The 20,586-nt window shown below is 42.5% G+C and overlaps 1 protein-coding gene across 7 annotated transcripts in view; it reads left to right on the top strand.

The window, feature by feature from the left end:
- KIF21A (kinesin family member 21A) overlaps positions 1–20,586 on the top strand; it is a 139,545-nt gene that overhangs the window by 106,549 nt on the left and 12,410 nt on the right. For 3 of the 7 annotated variants that reach the window (XM_061640322.1, XM_061640320.1, XM_061640319.1), the window contains 3 exons: positions 376–504; positions 1,886–1,924; positions 18,187–18,320. In XM_061640322.1, coding sequence (XP_061496306.1) covers positions 376–504; positions 1,886–1,924; positions 18,187–18,320 — 302 coding nt within the window. The remainder of the gene's footprint in view (positions 1–375; positions 505–1,885; positions 1,925–18,186; positions 18,321–20,586) is intronic. The other 4 variants (XM_061640323.1, XM_061640321.1, XM_061640324.1 and 1 more) reach the window with 3 other exon arrangements.

Raw genomic sequence — 20,586 nt, 5'->3', positions numbered from 1 at the left:
AATTTTCAATTATCATTTTCAAAAGGACTGCAATGTCATTGGAAGATAAAATCCTATATGTTTTCATCCTAGAACTCTCCTTCATTTTACACTGTCTTTTTCTATGGGTCACTTCTATGTACTGCTTAATTTTTAAATAAATAAATGTGTGAATATACTGCCATCTTGTGGCCAGCAACATTTTATTACTGTGTAAGGATTACATTTTATGTTCTGCCAGGGAAGCATGCAAACTGCATTTCTTGATTAAGCAAGCAGACATCAATGAATGTTGCGAGGCATGTTTCTTCATTTTAACCTCTCTAACAAATTCATTTACCTTTTCTTTTCTTTCTTAATAGAAGAGGCTTTTAATGTTTAATTTTTTTCTTGTAGCTCAGATTCTGGAACCTCAGAGGCTAGTCTGTCACCTCCTTCCTCCCCACCAAGCCGGCCCCGTAATGAACTGAATGTTTTTAGCCGCCTTACTGTTTCTCAGGGAAACACATCAGTTCAGCAGGATAAGTAAGTCACAAAGGAAAGACCCAGAGTCCCACAGTGTGGATGTGCTCAAAGCACACGTAAGCCTGAAACATAGCTACAAAAGGTTATTGCTCTGGCTCTTTCTTGCCAGAGATGAAAATAGCATTGTTGTTTATCTTCTTGTTGTTTCCCACCCCCACAAAATAGCCTTTTAAAAATGACATGGAATTGCCATAGTTCCACAATCTTTGTTTCCTGCTGAAACCTATTTCTTGTGCTTGTAACTTATGTTCACTTCTACCCTATGAACGGTCTGTTTTTCCATGCTGTGTTCTTTAAGTCATGGGAGTACTTTGAGTTGCTAGGCTGTTGAGCAAAGCATTGTGAAGGTTCATGTCAATAATTAACCCATGAACCACATGTTTTAGGGTTGAGCAACAGCATATAATAAGACTACAGAAAACCTCGATGCCGCTAGATTCTAAATATTGTTTTTCTCATGTGACGACATGTTTGAGATGATCCAGAATCTCTATTGCAAGATTGCTGAACTTCAAGTGCAACCCAATTGTGCTAAACTCCCTGCTTTTGATTGCAGTATCGTTGATGGCTTTTTTCTCCTGTTGCTGATCTTTCTGCTATTTTAATCTAATATTTTCCCCTGCAATCTGCAGTTACTATACATATCCCTAACAGTTGCTTGCAAGCATCCCAGTAGTTTAAAGTTATACTTGTAGCTGTTTCATACCAGCTAAAAGTAGTAATAGTTCACTAATGGAAATAATGACATTTATGGCTGTTTGTATGCTTTGAGTTTTAGTAATTGTAAGCCCAAATCAAAATCAAACTCGTAGCATGTTTGATTTGTTATGAAGCCTTCAGTGACCTTACTTGTTAAAGGTATACTTGCATGTTTTTAAAAATCTGGATGATTTTTATATTATTACAAAGTGAAGAGCAAAAATTACATGACTGGATCTCAATTCAGTTAAAAAAAAGGTTAAATGTTTTTGTTTAAAACTCAATAGTGATTTTGAACATGATTCCAAAGCAGATACTAGCACCCTTAGATTCCCCCTTTTATAATGCATATATGAATTACTGCAAAGGCAAGAGGCCACATTGCAGCCATTTTATCAGGTTTCTTTTCCCCATAGATTTCTGCAAGAAATATTGAGGATACTGCAAATGGCTTGCACAAGAGTAACTATGATATAACAATATTTTTCCATCTGGGGAAAGATACAAAGTTTGCAGCTTATTCCCCAGTGTTACTAAACTCTAAGGGCAGTTTGGCTGCAGCCTGCAAACTGGTGCTGCTTCCTTAAGTAACAAATGCTATTGTTCATTCTTTTTGTAATGGAATCTTTACTCTGCTGATACCTGTATTCTTTTTCCGTAATCCTACCACTGGTCATTGTAGGTCTGATGAAAGTGATTCCTCTCTGTTGGAGGTACACAGGTACTCTCTCTTCCTCCTCTTCGTCTTCTGGACTCTTATTGATATGCTAAATACCTTTTCTACACTTCTTAATTTTTTTATGCATGGCTTACTTTTTTCAGTGGGCATATGTTCCTTGCAACATTTCATTTGTTTTTTTAAAGCAAAAGCCCAGAAACATTTGGCTTGGATTTTTTAATTTGTCCTGCATGTGTACTTTTTATAGCAGTGGGCAAAACTTCTGTGTGTGGTGTACTGTTGTTTTTGTTCAAGCACGTATCTCTTTCTTTTAAAAAATAAATCCATGGAAAACATGATAGGTTGATATGCCTTTTTTATCCTCAGTCTGCTTTGCTGATAGCAAAAAGCTATATTGAACTGTGTGGTAAAAGTCAGGTTTCTTGTTTATCCTGTGCCAATTGTTCACAATAATTCTCGTATTCTAAAGATAGACAGAATTGCAGATCTGAAAGAAAAATCTGTTTCATTGGAGGAGAGCAAATAGCAATAATTACTAGCATTTCTCATTCCTAAAGTGTAAGCATTAGGTAAAGATTACTGGCTTTCCTTATTATAAATGAGGAAGCTAGGACATATTTTAAAAAGCAGCTTATAGGTAAGCATGTGCCAAATAAAGAAAGGGAAGAATTTCGTTTCTTACTATCCTGAATTGAGATTATATATGCAGGGTCACCATAAGTCGTAATCGACTTGAAGGCACATAACAACAACAACAATTCAGACACATGCAGCATCCACCCTATATTATCATCTTTTTCAAGTGCATGAGCTTTTATATGCACATGGAGCTACTTGCAACAGCTCCCTCATTCAAATTAACTGAGGAGGTAAGTCCATGCGTCCCTTCTCTCAGAATGAATAGGGCAGCCCATGTGCACAAAACATTGTGTGCGCATTTGAGCACATCCATTTTCCTCTGGTTTGTGGTGAATGTCAGCTTAATTGAGCTACTGCTCCTTGATGTGTGTCACAATACTTCAGACATTTACCCCTCTCTGTCCAGTATAGTCATATGTAAGGGGTGTTGGTGGTGGTTGTGTTAAAGTTAGTTTATTGCATATCAGCTATACAACCTATGAATTTCCCCTTTCAAGGATATCTTTTACCTCCTCTCTGCTGAGTCACATGAGAATTCTGCTGAAGTGTTTTACTCTTGCTGCTGATACTTGGCTTGCACTGTGCATGTCCACAATCCACTTTAGTGTGTGTTACTGTTGTTTTTTAATCAAGCAAAACCAAATGTGGTGTCCCTGCAATCCTTGATTCTGTCTGAAATACCTGCGTTTCAAGGGGGGGGCATTCAGTTTCTCCACTATTAGAAAACAATTACATATGTAAGGTATATCTGGAACTAGGTCCAATTTTTCTCAACTGACACATCAGTTTTGGAAGACTAAACGCTCCCCATGCATTGCACACATCTACCTTGAGTATACCTTTCTTGGCAGAATAATTTCAGTTGCATTTTTTAAACATATATGCTATTCCTTCTGATTTGACATCCAATTTAACCCCTTTTCCTCTCTACTTACATTAAATTTAACACACATTTTCTCACTTTTTCTGCCAAATTCCTGCAGATTCTGTGGTCAAAGATATTGTGTGAAAAATATTTTTTTCTTGTTGATGCCCTTTATCCCTTTTTCCTATGCCAATCTTATGTTGCCCCCAAACAGTAAGGGGTATGTGTGGGATGGGGTAAATCTCAGATGTCGTAAATTATGTAATTATAAACACATCATTTCTCAGCTTTTCTGCTGGTATCATCTTTGTATAGTAAATGAGGCTGCATACTGTTCTATGCATACATAGTACAATTAAATAAAGTATATTTATTATTGTCAGTGAAGGTGATTTTCCCCTGATCCTTTCTCTAGCTCTAGAGAACAAATATTCACCATCTACTCATGGCCAATTCTGGGACAATATATGCATGTCTCTTTTTAAATTCTGTGGAACAAAAACTCACCTTCTGCATGGGATCAGCCCCCAAGAAAAGGTGGACATGCTATATTGTCCCCATATATTGTCCCCATCACTCCTCTAGAGCCACTTCTTCATAAAGCTTTTCCTGAACTATCTATATTTCATTTGACCTCTATTTCTACTGCTACTTGACTCTCTTCTGTGTTCAGTCCTCAGTGTTCCTTGTCAATCCCTGATCTGTCCATGTTTCAGTATTATCCACCTAATGTGTAAATATTAAGTCTTCTGGACATGTACTGTGTCATTTCCGTATCTGCATTAAATACTAAGGAACCACTCCCTAGGCCATATTACAAATACAGCCCCTGCCACTTTTAAACATTTATATAAAAGTTAGCTTACCTCTTGCATACTAAATCCTCTGTTGTCTTTGGTTAGACTAGAAAGGCTTCCAAGGATATTGGCACCCCCCTTTAACAGGATAGTATACTTTTTAGCTATAGCTGTCCTGTCTTTTATTAATACAACCCCAAATGGCATATAGACTAACAGTCAGTTGAGTTCAAGGATGTGGAAAGTGTTGCCCTCTAGATATTGCTGGGCTACAACTTGCATCATCCTGGATCATTGGCTATGCTGGCTGGGGCTGATGAGAGTTGAAGTCCAACAACATCCAGAGAGCCATAAATTCTCCATCCCTGGATTAGTTCTTCTGAGTTCAGTCAATCTAAACACCCCTTCATACTTCCATTACTATGAAAGTTCAGTCCTTCACAGAAAAGTGAGTTGAAAACATAGCAACTTTTCCTCGTCTGAAATTGCCTCTATGTGGAAATCACCAAAGGCATCCTGTCACAGAGAATACTAGCTTTCAATCCTTCTTTCTGACATGGAAAAGTTATTCATGCATTTATTTATGTCATGTATCTACCATATTTCTATGCTGTCAGGTACTCAAAGTGATGAACAACAAACAAAGAATCAAATAATATTAATACAATCCATCATAAAAACTCCAACAGGTTTCAATACCACAGTAATACCAGCAGAAAGAGAAATGTGAAAGACCAGATTTATGGGGTGGGGGAATGTTTTCTGCCTGTTTATTCTAAATAGGAAATCTGTAGCAGCAGCAGCACTTCTAAGACAACCAGTCCTCCTTCCAGGCTGGTCTTCCTTGGCAGAGAATTCCATAGCATGGCTGCCAGGACATTAAAGGCCATACTCCTTACCCTATATCAGGGATCTCCAGCCTTACTGGGCTTGGGGATATTTGGAAATCAAAGAAATTTGTGAGCACCACAAAATACCCATTTTCCAGAAGAAAATCTGCCCATGCTTGGACCCTTGCCCCAAACAGGCCAAACACCCTACACAATAAAATACAGATTAAAAGTAACATCCTTACTCAAAAAAACAGGCAACCCCAAACCAAATCAAACATCAAAAAATAAACGTTATTTTTTTTTTTGAAAAATAAAAGTAAAGAAGGGCAGGTGCCTTGGTAGGCCCCAGGGGGCATGTCTGAGAGAGCCATATGCCCACAGATGCTCCAGGTGGCGGGGAGGCACCCTAGATCATTTCAGGTTAACAAAGGTCAGAGCCTAGAGCAAATCATAAGGAATAGCATAAAACAAATGGAAGAATATGCTTCTTTATCTAGCAGTTTTTCATACAAATGGCTCCACAGAAAGTTGAAGCGATAAAGTCACCACATGTGTTCGTTATCATCCACTCAGAAATTAAGCTGTAAAACAGCTTAAAACTAAGGCTGAGTTAGTTTGCATATACAGTAGTTACCCATGATTTTCCACTGCTACTGCCAGCCAGGTTAATAGCAGTTTGTTGCATATGCATTTGAAGGTTTCTCCAAGTATGTAAAGTATTCACTAATAGGCAAAAACCCTTGCGGTTTAAGAATGTACCTATAGCCCACAGATATTTCCGTCAAACTTTAAAAAGCAGGGAAATTCGGCAGCTATAGTGAATGCACCAGGGGAGCAGGAGACCTGAACTCCTCTCTGAGATATTGGACTGCCCTACACATTTGTCAAAATGCAAACACCATTTGGGTTGGTCTTTCACAGTGTAGCTTGGAAGAATTTGGTAACATGTGCCTCTGAGCATATGGTGAGTGGTAGCAACACCTGCTATCTCCAGAGATGGAGAATTATATTTTTGTATGTTGGTTGGTATTCTTCTTTGCTTCTTTCCTGTGTTACTAATGTTTCTACAGAGAATCTAATCTAGAAAATTTTATTTTCCTCACTATTTATCCTAGAAATCTGTGTCAAATTTATTTTTATTAATTTCAAAGCCTTTTTATTGGTCAATGTCATATGATGGTGAAGACAGCCTTTTGTGTTTCAAATTGGAGGTTATGTTCTGTTTCTTTTTTGGGTGCATTAACAGTTGAATCTGAAACTGCAGTGCGACGTAAAAAATGGAAATTTTACTTACCGTGAATTTCTATTTGTAGATAGGGCTGGAGGACATTCCTGATTAGGGATGGCTCCTCCTACTGGTCATGACAGGCAGGGTCTAGAAATTTCTTAGTCTCCTGTCCTGGGGGAGGAGTCATCCCGCTCTCCAGACCAAGCTGACAGAGCAAGAACTCCTCGACCCCATCAACGCCAACCATGCAGACGTTAATTAAATAGACACCTGTACAAGTAGTAACTAGGAAAAGGTAATAACCAGAGACAAAACAGACAACTGGAGAAAAACTTCCCACAAAATGAGATACACACAGTACTAGACATCGTGTGAAAATGTAAGACGCTAGCAGAATGCTTCAAGCCTCCAAACCCTCGCTCCAGAAGGCCATAGCAGAGGAAGGAGAGGTGGGTGGAATGTCCTCCAGCCCTATCTACAAATAGAAATTCACGGTAAGTAAAATTTCCATTTTTGCTAGATAGGGCTGGAGGACATTCCTGATTAGGGATATAACATAGCACTATCCACATCCCCAGGGTGGGCTTCCTCTGTGTGAAACTAGTGATTTAGCCCCTTCTGGAATGCCTTGCTACCAAACACGGCATTGGCTAGGGAATAGAAATCTATTTTATCATATCTGATGAGGGTGTGTGGAGAGGCCCACGTGTTCCCCAACAGATGTCCATGATTGGGAAACCGCCCTTGCATGATGCAGAGACAGCCGCCCCTCTAACAGAATGTGCCCTCAAACAGAATGTGCTGCAGGGTCCTTACCCAATGCCACTTAGGCCTGAGCTATGGTTGCCCTGAACCAGAGAGAGATGGAAGAGGTAAACACCTTCTTTCCCTTAAGAGTTCCCCAGGAAAGATACACATGATGATTCGGGATGTCTAAACTCCAGAGTGTAGCACCCCCAACATCCAGAGAACTTAGGCTATGGGGCGGTATACAAATGCAAGAAAGAAAGAATGTCCAACAGGTGCCACCTACACACCTGAGTGAAGGAAGGAGATGGTCAGAAAAGACGGTAAGTCCATCTCCTGAGACCTATAAAAAAACTGATGTGGTGGCCACCACAATACTGTCATATAAGACAAGGGGTTCAGAAGGCAGGTGGCCATAGGGTCTAAGAGTGAGCCTGCTAGTGCCAACAACATCCAGTTTAGGTTCCAGGTTGAAAATCTGTGAACCGTCCGCGGAGAAACGAGAACCACCCCTTTAAGGAAACGCTTAGAGCAAGCGGTTTGAAGACAACAGGGAACCCCCAGACTAGAGGACATACTACTGAGGGAAGCTGCCTGGCACCTGAGGATGGCTGCACTGAACCCTTGGTCCAACCTTGAGTGTAAAAAAACCAGGAAGGCCTGAACGCTTCAGGACAATAGATCCACCGAGATTTTTGAGCACCAGCTCAAAATAACCCTCCAGGTGGGAGAGAAACCCCTATTGGTTGACTGTTTACGTGAGGCTGATAATATATCCAGGACTTTCCCCGAAAAAACCTTGTCCCTCGATCCACTCAGCCACCAAGCTGTCCATCGTGCACTCCATTAATTGGAGAGCAACAACTACCACTGTAGCTCCCTCTAAGGCATGTCTGGAATGGACGTCCTAATTCTCCCCTTTTCTGGAGTGGGATCATGGAACGGAAACAGAAGCTACTGAAAGGACTGAGGGATGAGTGTCACCCATCAGATTATAGCCCGACACCCCCCTCCGATTAAGTCAGAAAGAGCATGCCCAATGAACACTTGTAAAGGTCATTATTTATATGTCAGAATGGTTTGACCTTATACCAAACTCTGAGGCAAAAGCTTCTGCAGCTACATGCAGCTTCTCACACTTGTGTGTGGTGGCAGATACTGGCAATGTCACGTAGAACTGTGCAGCGCCAACCATCCCCATAATCAAACTGTGATTAAAGGGACATAAAAGAGTAGAGGGATAGGAGCTGCTTTTCCTCTTGATTAGACAATATAGAGGCAAGCATCTTCTGCTCCCTGATTCTATTAAAACAATCATCGGACAGGGATTATCTGTGAAAGAGAGGAATAAAGAAATTTATGTTACATTTAACACATAAAAGGAAGTGGACTGCCTCCAAGCCAGTTCCGACTTATAGCGACCCCATGAAACCTTTGGTTGAATTCATAGGGTTTCTGTGGTAAGCGCTACTCAGAGGTGTCCTACCACCGTCTTCCTCTGAGGCTGAGAGGCAGTGACTGGCCCAAGTCACCCCATGATCCCCACAGCCATGTGGGGATGTGAACCATGGGCTCCCATGTCAAACACTCCAGCCACTGTCCCACACTGGCGATCATTGAAAACGTACATTTTAATTAATACTGAACTGCCAAGGCTCAGACAGAAAAACCAGAATAGTCTCTGAGGTTGAAGGAGCCATTATGTGCAGGCTGTTACACCTATGGTATAGAAACTGAGCTCTTCTGAAGCTGTGTATACCATAAGCCAGTATACTGAAATCCTGACAACACAGAGGCAAGTGGAACTTTTTCAGTGTCTAGGGATATAGCCTCATGAAACCAGAAAAAGAGACAAGCCCATCTTTCAGTTTCATCCACCAGGACACTTAACCACCATCCTCTGGGGGGTGCGCTCAGGCTCCACAAGGGTTCCTAAGGTCGAAGGGGGTTGCCTTCAAGTTGATTCCGACCCATGACGACCCCATGAGTAAGGCCTCATGGCAAGCGGCACTCAGAGGAGGCCCACCATTGCCTTCCTCTGACGCTGGCAGGCAGTGACTGGCCTACACCCCACTGGCTCTTCATAAGGTAATTATCTGAATTTATTCCAAACTGTGGATATAGAGATAAGCCAACAGTTCTTGCAAATACTACCACATGTAAGGGTTGTGGGCCTTCTCCTGGGGGGAGGGGGTGTAATAACCTTTTGAGGCCTCAGGAGAGGGTTTGAGGCTTTCCATATATATGCTTCCTGATTGTGGCCCACTAGAGGAGCTAACAGGCTCCTCTGTTGTTGTCCCGGCAACGTTCCCTTGGCCTACCATTTCAGGCCTTTAAGAGAGAGAATAAGCTCTCTAAATGTCTCAGTCCAGATTACACATGTCCCTGTCTGTTCTGAGGAGGAAAATCTAACGTTTCCACAGGAACAAACCTGAAATACATAAGTTTTCTTCCCAGATATTTCACCCCTTATGTTTCTGAGGAAGGAGGGAACAGACACAGCCAACCTGAAGGTTGACTAGGTTTAAAGGAGTCACTTTGTGTAACCCTTCCACATGGAAGGAACACACTTTCTCCATGGAGTACACTACATGTATCCACTGCCCCCCTAAGCACCTGGCGTCATGGCTAGAACACAGGGAAGAGGGAATACCTTGTCACCTAAGCTTAGGCATCCCCAATCCCCCCCAAAATCTTGATAGGCACCCTTTGTTCCAGCTGACAACCTCTAGGTAAAGGGGCCTCACATCAACCATCAGGGCTGAAATGAGGGAAGCTAGACCAATTCAAAAACATCATGACGAGAACCCACTCAGCCCTCCGGACAGTTTTGAAGGGACGTGGGGAATTAAACCACCTCTGTGGGCTATTTGGCAGGAGCAGAAGGGAACATCCTTATTTTATGTCCTGTGGCTAGGAACTGGGACAAGGGCTCAGGTGCCACAGGCTGTTCCTTAATTTACCAGAAAAACTGCCTGGCCAGAGCTAAGGGTAAAATATCAGGTGCAGATTCCAATTCATCTCCTGAAAACTTAGAAGCAGCCTCAGGTTTCTGGTTCCGCAGAACTGGGTGCAAACTGCTGGAACAAACTGCTGGAGAAGCTCAAAGGGTGAGATCCGACAAACTGGCTGCCAAAGGAAAATCTGTGGGATTTCCTGCAAATATAACTAGTAGCTCCGAGTATCCCTGGCTTGTATGTCTCCTTCATGAGGGATATCTCTCCCAAGGGGGAGGCCCCTTAAAATCCTGGGAATATATATAACATCAAATCAGGATGGAGACTTAGGATCTTTGCTGCAAACACAAAATGCTTCTTTGCCTATTTAGTAGGCAGCTTTGATTTACATGGGAACGCCCATTCTGCATCCCACACATCTTCAAGGGCCTGAGGGCAATAACCAGCTTAGCATCAGTCCATGGAAGCCTTTTTAGCTCCCGCTGAATTCGACTGGGCATGCGCATCGCCTCCCCCCTCAATATCTGAGAACTGCAGCACTCTGTGCACCTTCAGAGGAAGGGGTTGAAAAACCTCTAGGGAAAGAGCCTAGGTTGCACTGGGTCACCTCTAGATCCTTTCCTGACGATTCCCCCTCTTCCCTGTCAGGTTCAGGGGAATCATCCAAATCAGACAATGCCCCCTGTTGGCCATAGACCTGCTTGGGCAACAGTCCTTGTACCTGCAACCCATGGACCATAGTGGGTGCGGGGTATGCGTGTGTGTGGGTGTCTGATCAGTCCTGTTGACTCATAGCGCCCTTTACCAGTGAGATCCTTGTCTCCCACCATGGGCGCTATCTGAACCCCCTCCCTGCACAATATGACAGGGAATAGGAGTAGGACACCCAGGTTGATGTCGGGGGGGTTGCCATCCCAGCTGACGGCTAGGGTACAATGAGAGGGGGGGTCTGGTATAGCTGTATTGCTATGGCAAACTACTTATCTCCTCTCTCTGCATGAGTCGCTAGAGTGACATCTGCGCCTCCGCTTTCCTTTATGGGATCGCCTACTTGAGGGCCTGTCCCGCTTACTTTTAAGGGCATGGTAAATGGGGCCACTGATTTCAACAAGGATAAACTCCTTGACCCCATACAAGAGCTTAAGAAACTGAGAATGGGGGCTGGTGGAACTTCCATACCTTCAGCAGGAATACTCACACACACCCCGCTGCCCCTGCTTGGGGTTGGGTAGAGCACAGGCTGATAGCTTGTTGAGCCTTGCACTGGCAGCTCTTGAGAATCCATCACATCTCCCGTGTAACAGAAGTCTTGGCGGGAGAATGAGGAAGAGGCAGGCAAAGCCATAAAGTGGCAGCCGCAGCTGTTCTGCACTTAGGGAAAAAGTGCGGGAAACTGCTACAATGGCGAACTGCCGTAGCGGGCGCTGCTCAACCCCCTGCTGCCATGCACGATCCGATTTTGGGGTAGATACCCCCAGGCAGCACATCTCACTGGTTCTTCTCCTTGGAAGGGGGAGGAGGGGAGCCGGATCCTGCGATCTCACTCAGCATGAGTGTGGCGAAAATGCAGCTCCATGGAGCTAGAAGTAAGTCTCCCTTCAAAAGTGGCTGCCGCTGTTGCTGAAACACTGCAGCTAGCCACGCTCCATTGCTCTGAAGAAGGCCTCACACGGCACCAAACTGCTCAGCTGGACTGAACGATCCTCCCAAGCCCCTGGACCCATGATGTGAAGGCAGGTGGGGGGGGAGAAAACAGTAAAGGATGGAGACAGAAGAGAGAAATAGCTGACATTAAGGAGAGGAGAACGACAAAAAGCAGAAAAAATGGAAAAAAAGTAAAAAAAAAAAAAGGTAAAAGGAAGTTCTGAGCAGAGAGAAGAAAAGACCCAACCTTCACAGGCTGCAGGCAGGGCCGGTCTGGAGAGCAGGATGACTCCTCTCCCAGGAGAGGAGACTAAGAAGTTTCTAGACCCTGCCTGTCACGACCAGTAGGAGGAGCCATCCCTAATCAGGAATGTCCTCCAGCCCTATCTAGCAAATCAGACTGACTACAATATGTTGCTACTTCAGCAATGACTCTAGCTGTTGGGGAAAAAGAGGATGCATGTGTTCAGCCTGCTATGTTTAAACCACTTCATTTAAGGCAAGGTAGGCACGGTCGATTAATTTTATTTAATTTATTTTTTATTTTATTAGATTTTTATACCACCCGACTAGCATTAGCTCTCTGGGCGGTGTACAACAAAATATAAAAATACAAAAACATCTCAAAATCTCATAATAAATACAGCATAAACATATATAAAAACAAGGAATCAGGAACAATTACAACAAAATTTAAAACTAAAACAAGTTACATATTAAAATGCCATAGCAAAGAGGAAGGTCTTAACCTGGCGCCGAAAGGACAACAATGTCGGCGCCATACGCACCTCTTCGGGGAGACTGTTCCACAATTTGGGGGCCACCACTGAGAAGGCCCTAGATCTTGTCACCGCCCTCCGAGCCTCCCTATGAGACGGAACTCGGAGGAGGGCCTTCGATGTAGAGCGTGGTGTACGGGCAGGTTCATATCGGGAGAGGCGTTCTGACAAGTATTGTGGTCCCGCGCCGTATAGGGCTTTATAGGTTAGAACCAACACTTTGAATCTAGCCCGGAAGCATATTGGCAGCCAGTGCAAGCGAGCCAGAACAGGTGTTTTGTGTTCCGACCGCCTGGTCCCCGTTATTAATCTGGCCGCCGCATTTTGGACAAGCTGTAGCTTCCGAACTGTCTTCAAAGGCAGCCCTACGTAGAGCACATTGCAGTAATCCAGTCGCAAGGTTACCAGAGCATGTACGACTGATGTTAGGTCCTCCCTGCTCAGATAGGGACGTAGCTGGGCTACCAGCCGAAGCTGGTAGAAAGCATTCCGTGCCACCAATGCCACTTGGGCCTCAAGTGACAGGGAAGGATCTAAAAAGACTCCCAGACTACAAACCCGGTCCTTTAGGGGGAGTGTAACCCCATCCAGGACAGGGTGTATATCCACCATCCGATCAGGGAAGCCGTTCACCAGCAGCATCTCAGTCTTGTCTGGATTGAGCTTCGTTTGTTAGCTCTCATCCAGTCCATTATTGCAGCCAGGCAGCGGTTCAGCACATTGACAGCCTTACCTGAAGAGGATGAAAAGGAGAAATAGAGCTGCGTGTCATCAGTGTACTGGTGGCAACGCACTCCATAGCTCCTGATGACCGCACTCAACGGCTTCATATAGATGTTGAAAAGCATGGGAGACAGAACCGAACCCTGCGGGACTCCACATTGCAGAGCCCACGGTGTCGAGCAATGTTCCCCAAGCACAACCCTCTGGAGACGACCCGCTAAGTAGGAGTGGAACCACTGCCAAACAGTACCCCCAACTCCCAACTCCCCAAGCCTCTCCAGAAGGATACCATGGTCAATGGTATCAAAAGCCGCCGAGAGATCAAGGAGGATCAACAGAGTTACACTCCCTCCGTCCCTCTCCTGACATAGGTCATCATACAGGGCGACCAAGGCTGTCTCAGTGCCGAAACCGGGCCGAAACCCTGATTGAAATGGATCTAGATAATCAGTTTCATCCAATAGCGCCTGGAGCTGGCCAGCAACCACTCGTTCCAAGATCTTGCCCAGGAATGGAACATTTGCTACTGGTCTGTAGCTGTTGAAATTTTCCGGGTCCAAGGAAGGTTTTTTCAGGAGTGGTCTTACTGCCGCCTCCTTCAGACAGCCAGGGACCACTCCCTCTCATAAAGAGGCATTTATCACTTCCCTGGCCCAGCCAGATGTTCCATCCCTGCTAGCTTTTATTAGCCAAGAGGGGCAGGGATCTAGTACCGATGTGGTTGCACGTACCTGTCCAAGCACCTTGTCCACATCCTCGAGCTGAACCAACTGAAACTCATCCAATAAAACATGACAAGACTGCGCTCCGGACGCCTCATTGGAATCATCTGCTATAAACTGGGAGTCTAAGTCCCGGCGGATGCATAAGATCTTATTCTGGAAGTGTCCAGCGAACTCATTGCAGCGGACCATCGATGACCCTACCATGTCCTGAGGGCTAGTATAAAGTAACCCTCGGACAACTCTGAACAGCTCCACTGGGCGGGAAAGAGATGACCTAATAGTGGCAGCGAAATATTGTTTTTTCGCCACCCTCACCGCTTCTAAATACTGCTTAGTGGAAACACTTACCAGCGCATGATTGCATCCATCGGGAGTTCGTCTCCACTTCCGCTCAAGCCGTCTCCTATCTTGTTTCATCGCTCTCAGCTCAGGGGTATACCACGGAGCTGTATGAGCTCTACACAGGAGAGGGCACGCAGGAGCGATCGTATCAACAGCCCGAGTCATCTCCGCATTCCACAGTTCAACCAGGGCTTTGACAGGAGCGCCAGTCTTATCAGCCGGAAAATCCCCCAGAGCCCTTTGAAAACCTTCAGGATTCATTAGTCTCCGGGGGCGGACCATTTTAATAGGTCCCCCACCCTTGCAGAGGGGAAAAGTCTAAACATATTAAAAACATAGAGCACACCTAGAATTTTGCTAAAATATATTTCACCTCCCACTGTTTTATCTTGTGCAAACTGAGACACTCCTGATGTCCACTGGAGACTATTCTGCAGAATAGTCTGTGCCATTATTCCATAATTATTTTTGGAGTTTTTTTAGTGTAAATTTTGCAAAGTGTTGCTATACTTCACATATTCACAGAAATAGAAACAAAAGACAATGATTTCCTATAGGAAACTTCACTAAAATTGCAAAGTAAATCAGACATATTTAAAGTGACCATCTGAACTATATCAACTGTCTTAATAATGTTGCTTCCTCCCGGCTAAAACAAGATCAGCACAGGACATATCTTCTTTCTATTATTTGGGCTGATTACAGGTGTTGCCACCACTCACCATATGCTCAGAGGCACATGTTACCAAATTTTTCCAAGCTACACAGCAAGTGGATTGGACCGAAAGACCAACCCAAATTGTGTTTGCATTTTGACAAATGTGTAGGGTAGTCCAATATCTCAGAGAGGAGGTGAGGTCTCCTGCTCCCCTGGTGCATTCACTATAGCTGCCCAATTTCCCTGCTTTTTAAAGTTTGATAGAAATATATGTGGGCTATATGTACATTCTTAAACCGCAAGGTTTTTTGCCTGTTAGTGAATATACTCCTAATGAGCATAGGCGATGCGATGTGGGTTAGAACCATCATTTGATGCCTGCGAGTCTAATCATAGTGCAGCAATCAAAGGCTTTTTTGCGCACACACTTACTTCACTGTGGGCCAAATATTAAATGATCTTGTTCACAGATGCTGAAAGTAGAGCAAAATCACTGCAAAGGTTTATAAGTGTAGGTGTGTATGAAAGCAACATATTACAATATTTTATATAAAATATGAAGCATCTCAGGGTTTGTTTTTTCAATTTTTAGGGTTGATTTTTAGTTCTCTTTGCTATAAGATGGGGTGAGAAACCCCTTTGGCTCCATGGGCCAGCTCCTTACCAGGATCAGCCTTGCAGACCAAATGCCAGTCACATGGCATCATTATGACACCACATGATTGACAGGTTGAGTGCATAGTTAAGCAAACAGAGTGCATCTAGAAGCCCTCACATCTGAGGATTGTGGCATCCACTCTGGCTGGCACAGGGAGCCTTCCATGCTAAAAGCAACATGCAAGCCCAGAACTACTGTACATACTGCTTTCAACATGATGAGCATCCCTTGACTTGTGCTGCCCCGGGCAGCTGCCTTTTGATCTGCCGGTATGATTGAGCTGGCCCTGAAAGCATTATTTTTAGATAGCCTGGGTTAGGGTTAGGGTTATTTTTCAAGTTACATTATGCTGCTGCTAATGTACTAAAGGCTATACAAAGATTCATAAGTGAACAAATGCATATAAAAGCAAATATTTCCTGTCTCAGGCTAGCACTATAAACACCAGGTATCTTCTGCCTAGCACATAATTCATTCAGATATTTTAATGAAACAGAATTAAAGGGAAACACACATTGGCACTAGCCTTTCAGCAAAACATCTTTAAGAAATGGCTCACTCTGTCATAATATAGTACACATTTAGAGTCATTGTGAAGCTTTGGATTTTATTCTGACATTTTTAGGATCATAATATGAGCTAAGCATAAGCAAAATAAGCTTTTGCAAGTGATGTTAAAGGTGCCTCTTGGATCTGAACAAATCTCTTGTTAGAACAATAAAGAAAACAGTAGAATCATTTCTGAATTGCATGTTTGTTCTGATTAGTGCAACCCTTTGCTTGGCTTTTGTAAACATGAGGAATTCAAATCCTCCTCTTGGCTTCTCTTGTGAAAACGTCCAAAGATTATTCTATTTCTTTGTGTCTGTTCCTGCTTCATGCTGTCATAAATGGAATCTTCCCTAAAATTTCATTGCTGCACCAATATCTCTTGACGTGTACTTCATCTCTCATCAGACAGTATAGCTTTGTGTTTGTGTGTGTGTCAGATGTCACAGAGCCCTTAATGAAGCTGATGAAGTGTATGTAGGCATTTGTTAGATGTAGGACATGAGGAACTAATATAGCTCTGCTACCTCACCCCCCTTATCTTAAAAAAATCTTAGCTTATTCTGAGTGCAGATAGGTTTGGGGGTTTTTTGCATTAGCCACCAGCCATTGCAATTTGTATACAAAGGTGCCAACATATACAAACACAACTAAGCAGATAAAACTGGCAAATTAAATTTAAAATTGTACAATTTAAAACTCAAGAGAGTATCATTGTGGCCCTTTTAATAGCAGCCACTAGAAATTTTGCAGTCACCAGCTTGTCTTGATCTGCAAGGAGAAAAGTCACATAATAATCAGTTGAATGCCCTAGATGAGGAGATGGTGATGATAGGGTGATTAACTGTTTGTGCAAATTTCAGTAAAAAGAGCACAGTAGTTATACATAAGCCAATGTTTCAGCATCCACATCAACATACACCATTTTTCTTTAAATGGCCTTCAAGTGCTGCTGAAGGCAACGAGTTCAGTCATGAACTTGAGAAAGCTCCTCTATATTTTAGAAGTGTTAGATCTTGTAAATAAGATGCCATTATGTCAAAAGGACTAGATGAAAAATAGTCATAGCAGGGGCGTAGTTTTCTCATTGCAGGCAGATTGTTCTCCTGTTTAATATCAAAACAGGCTTTGCTTCAATAGGTATTTTATTTTACTAAACTTAGGCTGTAAACCCACTATACGCCGGATCAAGGTGTTTTCATTAGCCACACCTGGAGGGGGAACTGGTTTATCTGCCATTCAGAATTTTTTTTTTAAAAAAAAGCACTTAGGTGGCTCCCACCTTACAGGAAAAAAGGGCAGGGTTTGAGTAGCATTGTGTGCCCCGGTGTGTTTCTACCCTAAGTCACTGTTGTGATGAAAAGCCCAAAAAACATAACGTGACATTAATGGCTGTCATCCATCTACTTTCGTTCAAATCAAGCAGAACTAAAGGAAGCAAGCCAGTAGGAGCGAAATTCAACCAGAACCAATAAAATGTTCTGAGCCAGGTCTGTATAAAAATGGAGGGAAGACCAGCTTCAAATTGCAGTTACATTTAAAGCACACCATGGTACAGAGAAAATCTGTCTAAAGAATTTAGACTTCACAACTTCCAGTGGGCTTAAATTGGCATCAGCCCAAATTTGAATCCCATGAAATAATGGAGCTAAAAGCACAGCAGGTATTAAATTACAGAATTATGACCTTTTTTGGAAGAACCATATTAAATTTTTTAGTACTCTGTATACTGTTTTTTACTTCATATTCTTGTTGAGTTGACCATGTTCCAGATGAGTTGGTTTCTCTTTGGCACAGAATTTGGATCTGGGTGAGTGGATAGTCTGGACTGCAAGAGGCACTCATCACCTTAATTTAATGTGATCCCAGAAAGGCCTGTGATTTGTGCCATGTCTCCATGTTTGCAGAGCAACACCAACGGATGCTCTTGGCCCAGCAAAATGATCAGGGTTGGCCCCACCATCAGAACCGGTGGTTGAGATGTTGTTCATGATGGGAGCAGAATATCTGAACTTGCACTTTACTGTGACTAACTGCAGAAAATATTATTGGTTTATAATTAGCATATTTCCCTGCTTTAATCTACAGGGTTCTTGTAAGATTTTTGAGTAATTTGGCAGGGTGGGGAAACTAATTCATGGTTTCTTTGTTTCTCTATAGAGGCATAATCAACCCATTCTCTTCTTCCAAATGTGGCAGATCTCCAATTCAATGTATCCATATAGCTGAAGGTCATACAAAGGCTGTACTTTGTGTTGATTCTACAGATGATCTCCTCTTTACAGGATCAAAAGGTTTGACATGTCTCTTATTGTTCTTACGCAGCTTTCTGAATTTGTACGTTGATGGGACTACAAAAAAAGAGCGACAAAATTCTATAGGAGCCTGATTGCAGATTACGTTTACCATGCTCAAACAACTCCAGCTTGCAGAAAGGTGTTAGATGCCAATCTGCCACCCTGGGTTCCTACAGGGAGAAAGGGTGGGATATAAAGCTATTAAATAAATAATAATAAATAAATAAATCTCCCTCTGTATCTCCAAATACCTCTCTGTTTCTTGCCCTCTCCTTCCTCTACCCAGCAATTCATATGAAAAGCTGGCTGCTCAGAAGGCAGACAAACAACTGATGGAGAAATTCACAGTCAACAATGTCTTTGTGATTATTTGTGATAATCACCTAGCTTTGGAGTTTCACAAAATTCTTCATCAGGCCAGGTGTTAAGAAGAGGCATTGAGAGATAAAAGCTGGCTTGATGTTGAAGCCAAAAAGTCTGCATTTAGTCATAGTCTTAAAATGGAGTACAGGGGAACATAACAGAATTTCTTGGATTAGGTGCTATGCAGGTTTCAGGTTGCACATAGAACAGCTGAGACAAAAAAACAGAATGGCTGATCCTCCATTTTTGAAAATATAAAATCCAGCAGTTATCTGGATTTGTCTCCAGGCTTAAGTGAAACACATAGGTTCCTTTGTTAGGTAAAGAAGAAGAATGGAACATGGCAGTTTTGTAGACAACTAATTGGATAACTTTATTTAGTGGTTGGAGGGAATGTAATACACAAAGTAGAAGTCTCATCTGTAGGTAGTAGAATACTTGTCCTCCACCAGCTTTAGGTTCCTGACTAGCAGCTCGTCTTTCATTGTCTGCATGATTTTCATCCACTCAAGGTGGGGGTATCTTTCATAATGCTCATCAAGCACAGCATTCATGTTGTGGGTCTGTGAAACAGATATACAGGTTCCAATACTTCTTTTTGGAGTACAAGGAGTAAAGTTATTTAAGCCTGTAAGTTGCGGTATGTGTTATGTCTAGATAAAGTCACCTCCCCTACCATGTAAGCTTGGTAGTAAAGTTATTGTTTGCATTCATGAAAGGTGCTACTTTCTACGACTGTATCAACACACAAATGTTTCTCACTTAATGAATGTGACCTCAACTGGCATTTTGTGAATGAGCCATCGTAAATCAAAAATCACAAATCAAGTTTTCATACTGTTTCTCATCACCTCAAACCTGGAACACTTCAATGATGTGTACACATGTGTGAACCAACCTGCAGAAGGCAAGGGCAGGACAATTTTGAGAATAGAGTGGACGTGCAGAAGGGCAGAAGAGAAAGGGTTAAAATCACATCAAATACAGCACATATGTTGGTCAGATGCTGATGATAACCCATAGTAAAATGAATAGTCTTCATAATACTGATTAAAATGCTAGTATCTTTTAGCAGTGGATAAGGTTACTCTGTATGTTACATTTTTAACATGTACATGTTGCAGACCTATGCTTTATAGCCATTAAAATAATGAATTAGTTCCACATCTCTTTTTAACCTATAGTCATCCATACTGTATATGAGGTTTAAAAAAGTATCCCATGTAGATACTTACAGTCTCAAAGAACACAATATTGGTCTACACGGTAATCTGTGGAGTGGATGAGTTTCCCCCTCATCCCTCCTTGCATTATTTAAAGGCAGTGTTTTAATCAAATTTCATCCACACAAAAATTTAGGGGAACATATATTCAGGTAATGTAGATAATGACTTTCACCATTTCCCACCTGACTGCTCATTACAGTGTATGTCATGATAACTTTCTGACTAATGTAACATGCTCTTCACGGGGCTCTCTTGAAGACTATTCACAAATGATTGTTGGTTCTGAACAAGACAGCTAAATACTGTAGTTCTGTGTGTAAGCTGCACAGAAAATATGATGCTGGTTCTCTGGTAGCTTCACTGGCTTCTGGGCTAAATTCAAAGTCACTTATGACTTGGGGCCAGAATACCTGAGGAAGTGCCACCTCATCCTTTCAGATTCAGGACTGAAATGTTGCTGATGATAATCAGCTTTGAGTCAGGCCAATAATTACAGCAGAGGAGGCATTCTCTGTGGTGGCCGCTAAGATATAGAATCAGCTGCTAGCTTAGATGTGCAGATTTGGGAGCTTGCTTCTTTTAGAGAGACTATAAAAAACCTTTTCATTTAAATAAGTTTTTTATTCTCTGATGTTGAGTTTTTCTGCTTCTTTGTTTTATTTAATTTGTTTTAT

This window comes from Rhineura floridana, chromosome 8 (assembly GCF_030035675.1).
Source record: "Rhineura floridana isolate rRhiFlo1 chromosome 8, rRhiFlo1.hap2, whole genome shotgun sequence".
In the NCBI taxonomy this organism is placed as follows: Eukaryota; Metazoa; Chordata; class Lepidosauria; order Squamata; family Rhineuridae; genus Rhineura; species Rhineura floridana.
The sequence above is the reverse complement of the archived record's forward strand: the minus strand, read 5'-3'. Positions and strand labels throughout refer to the sequence as shown.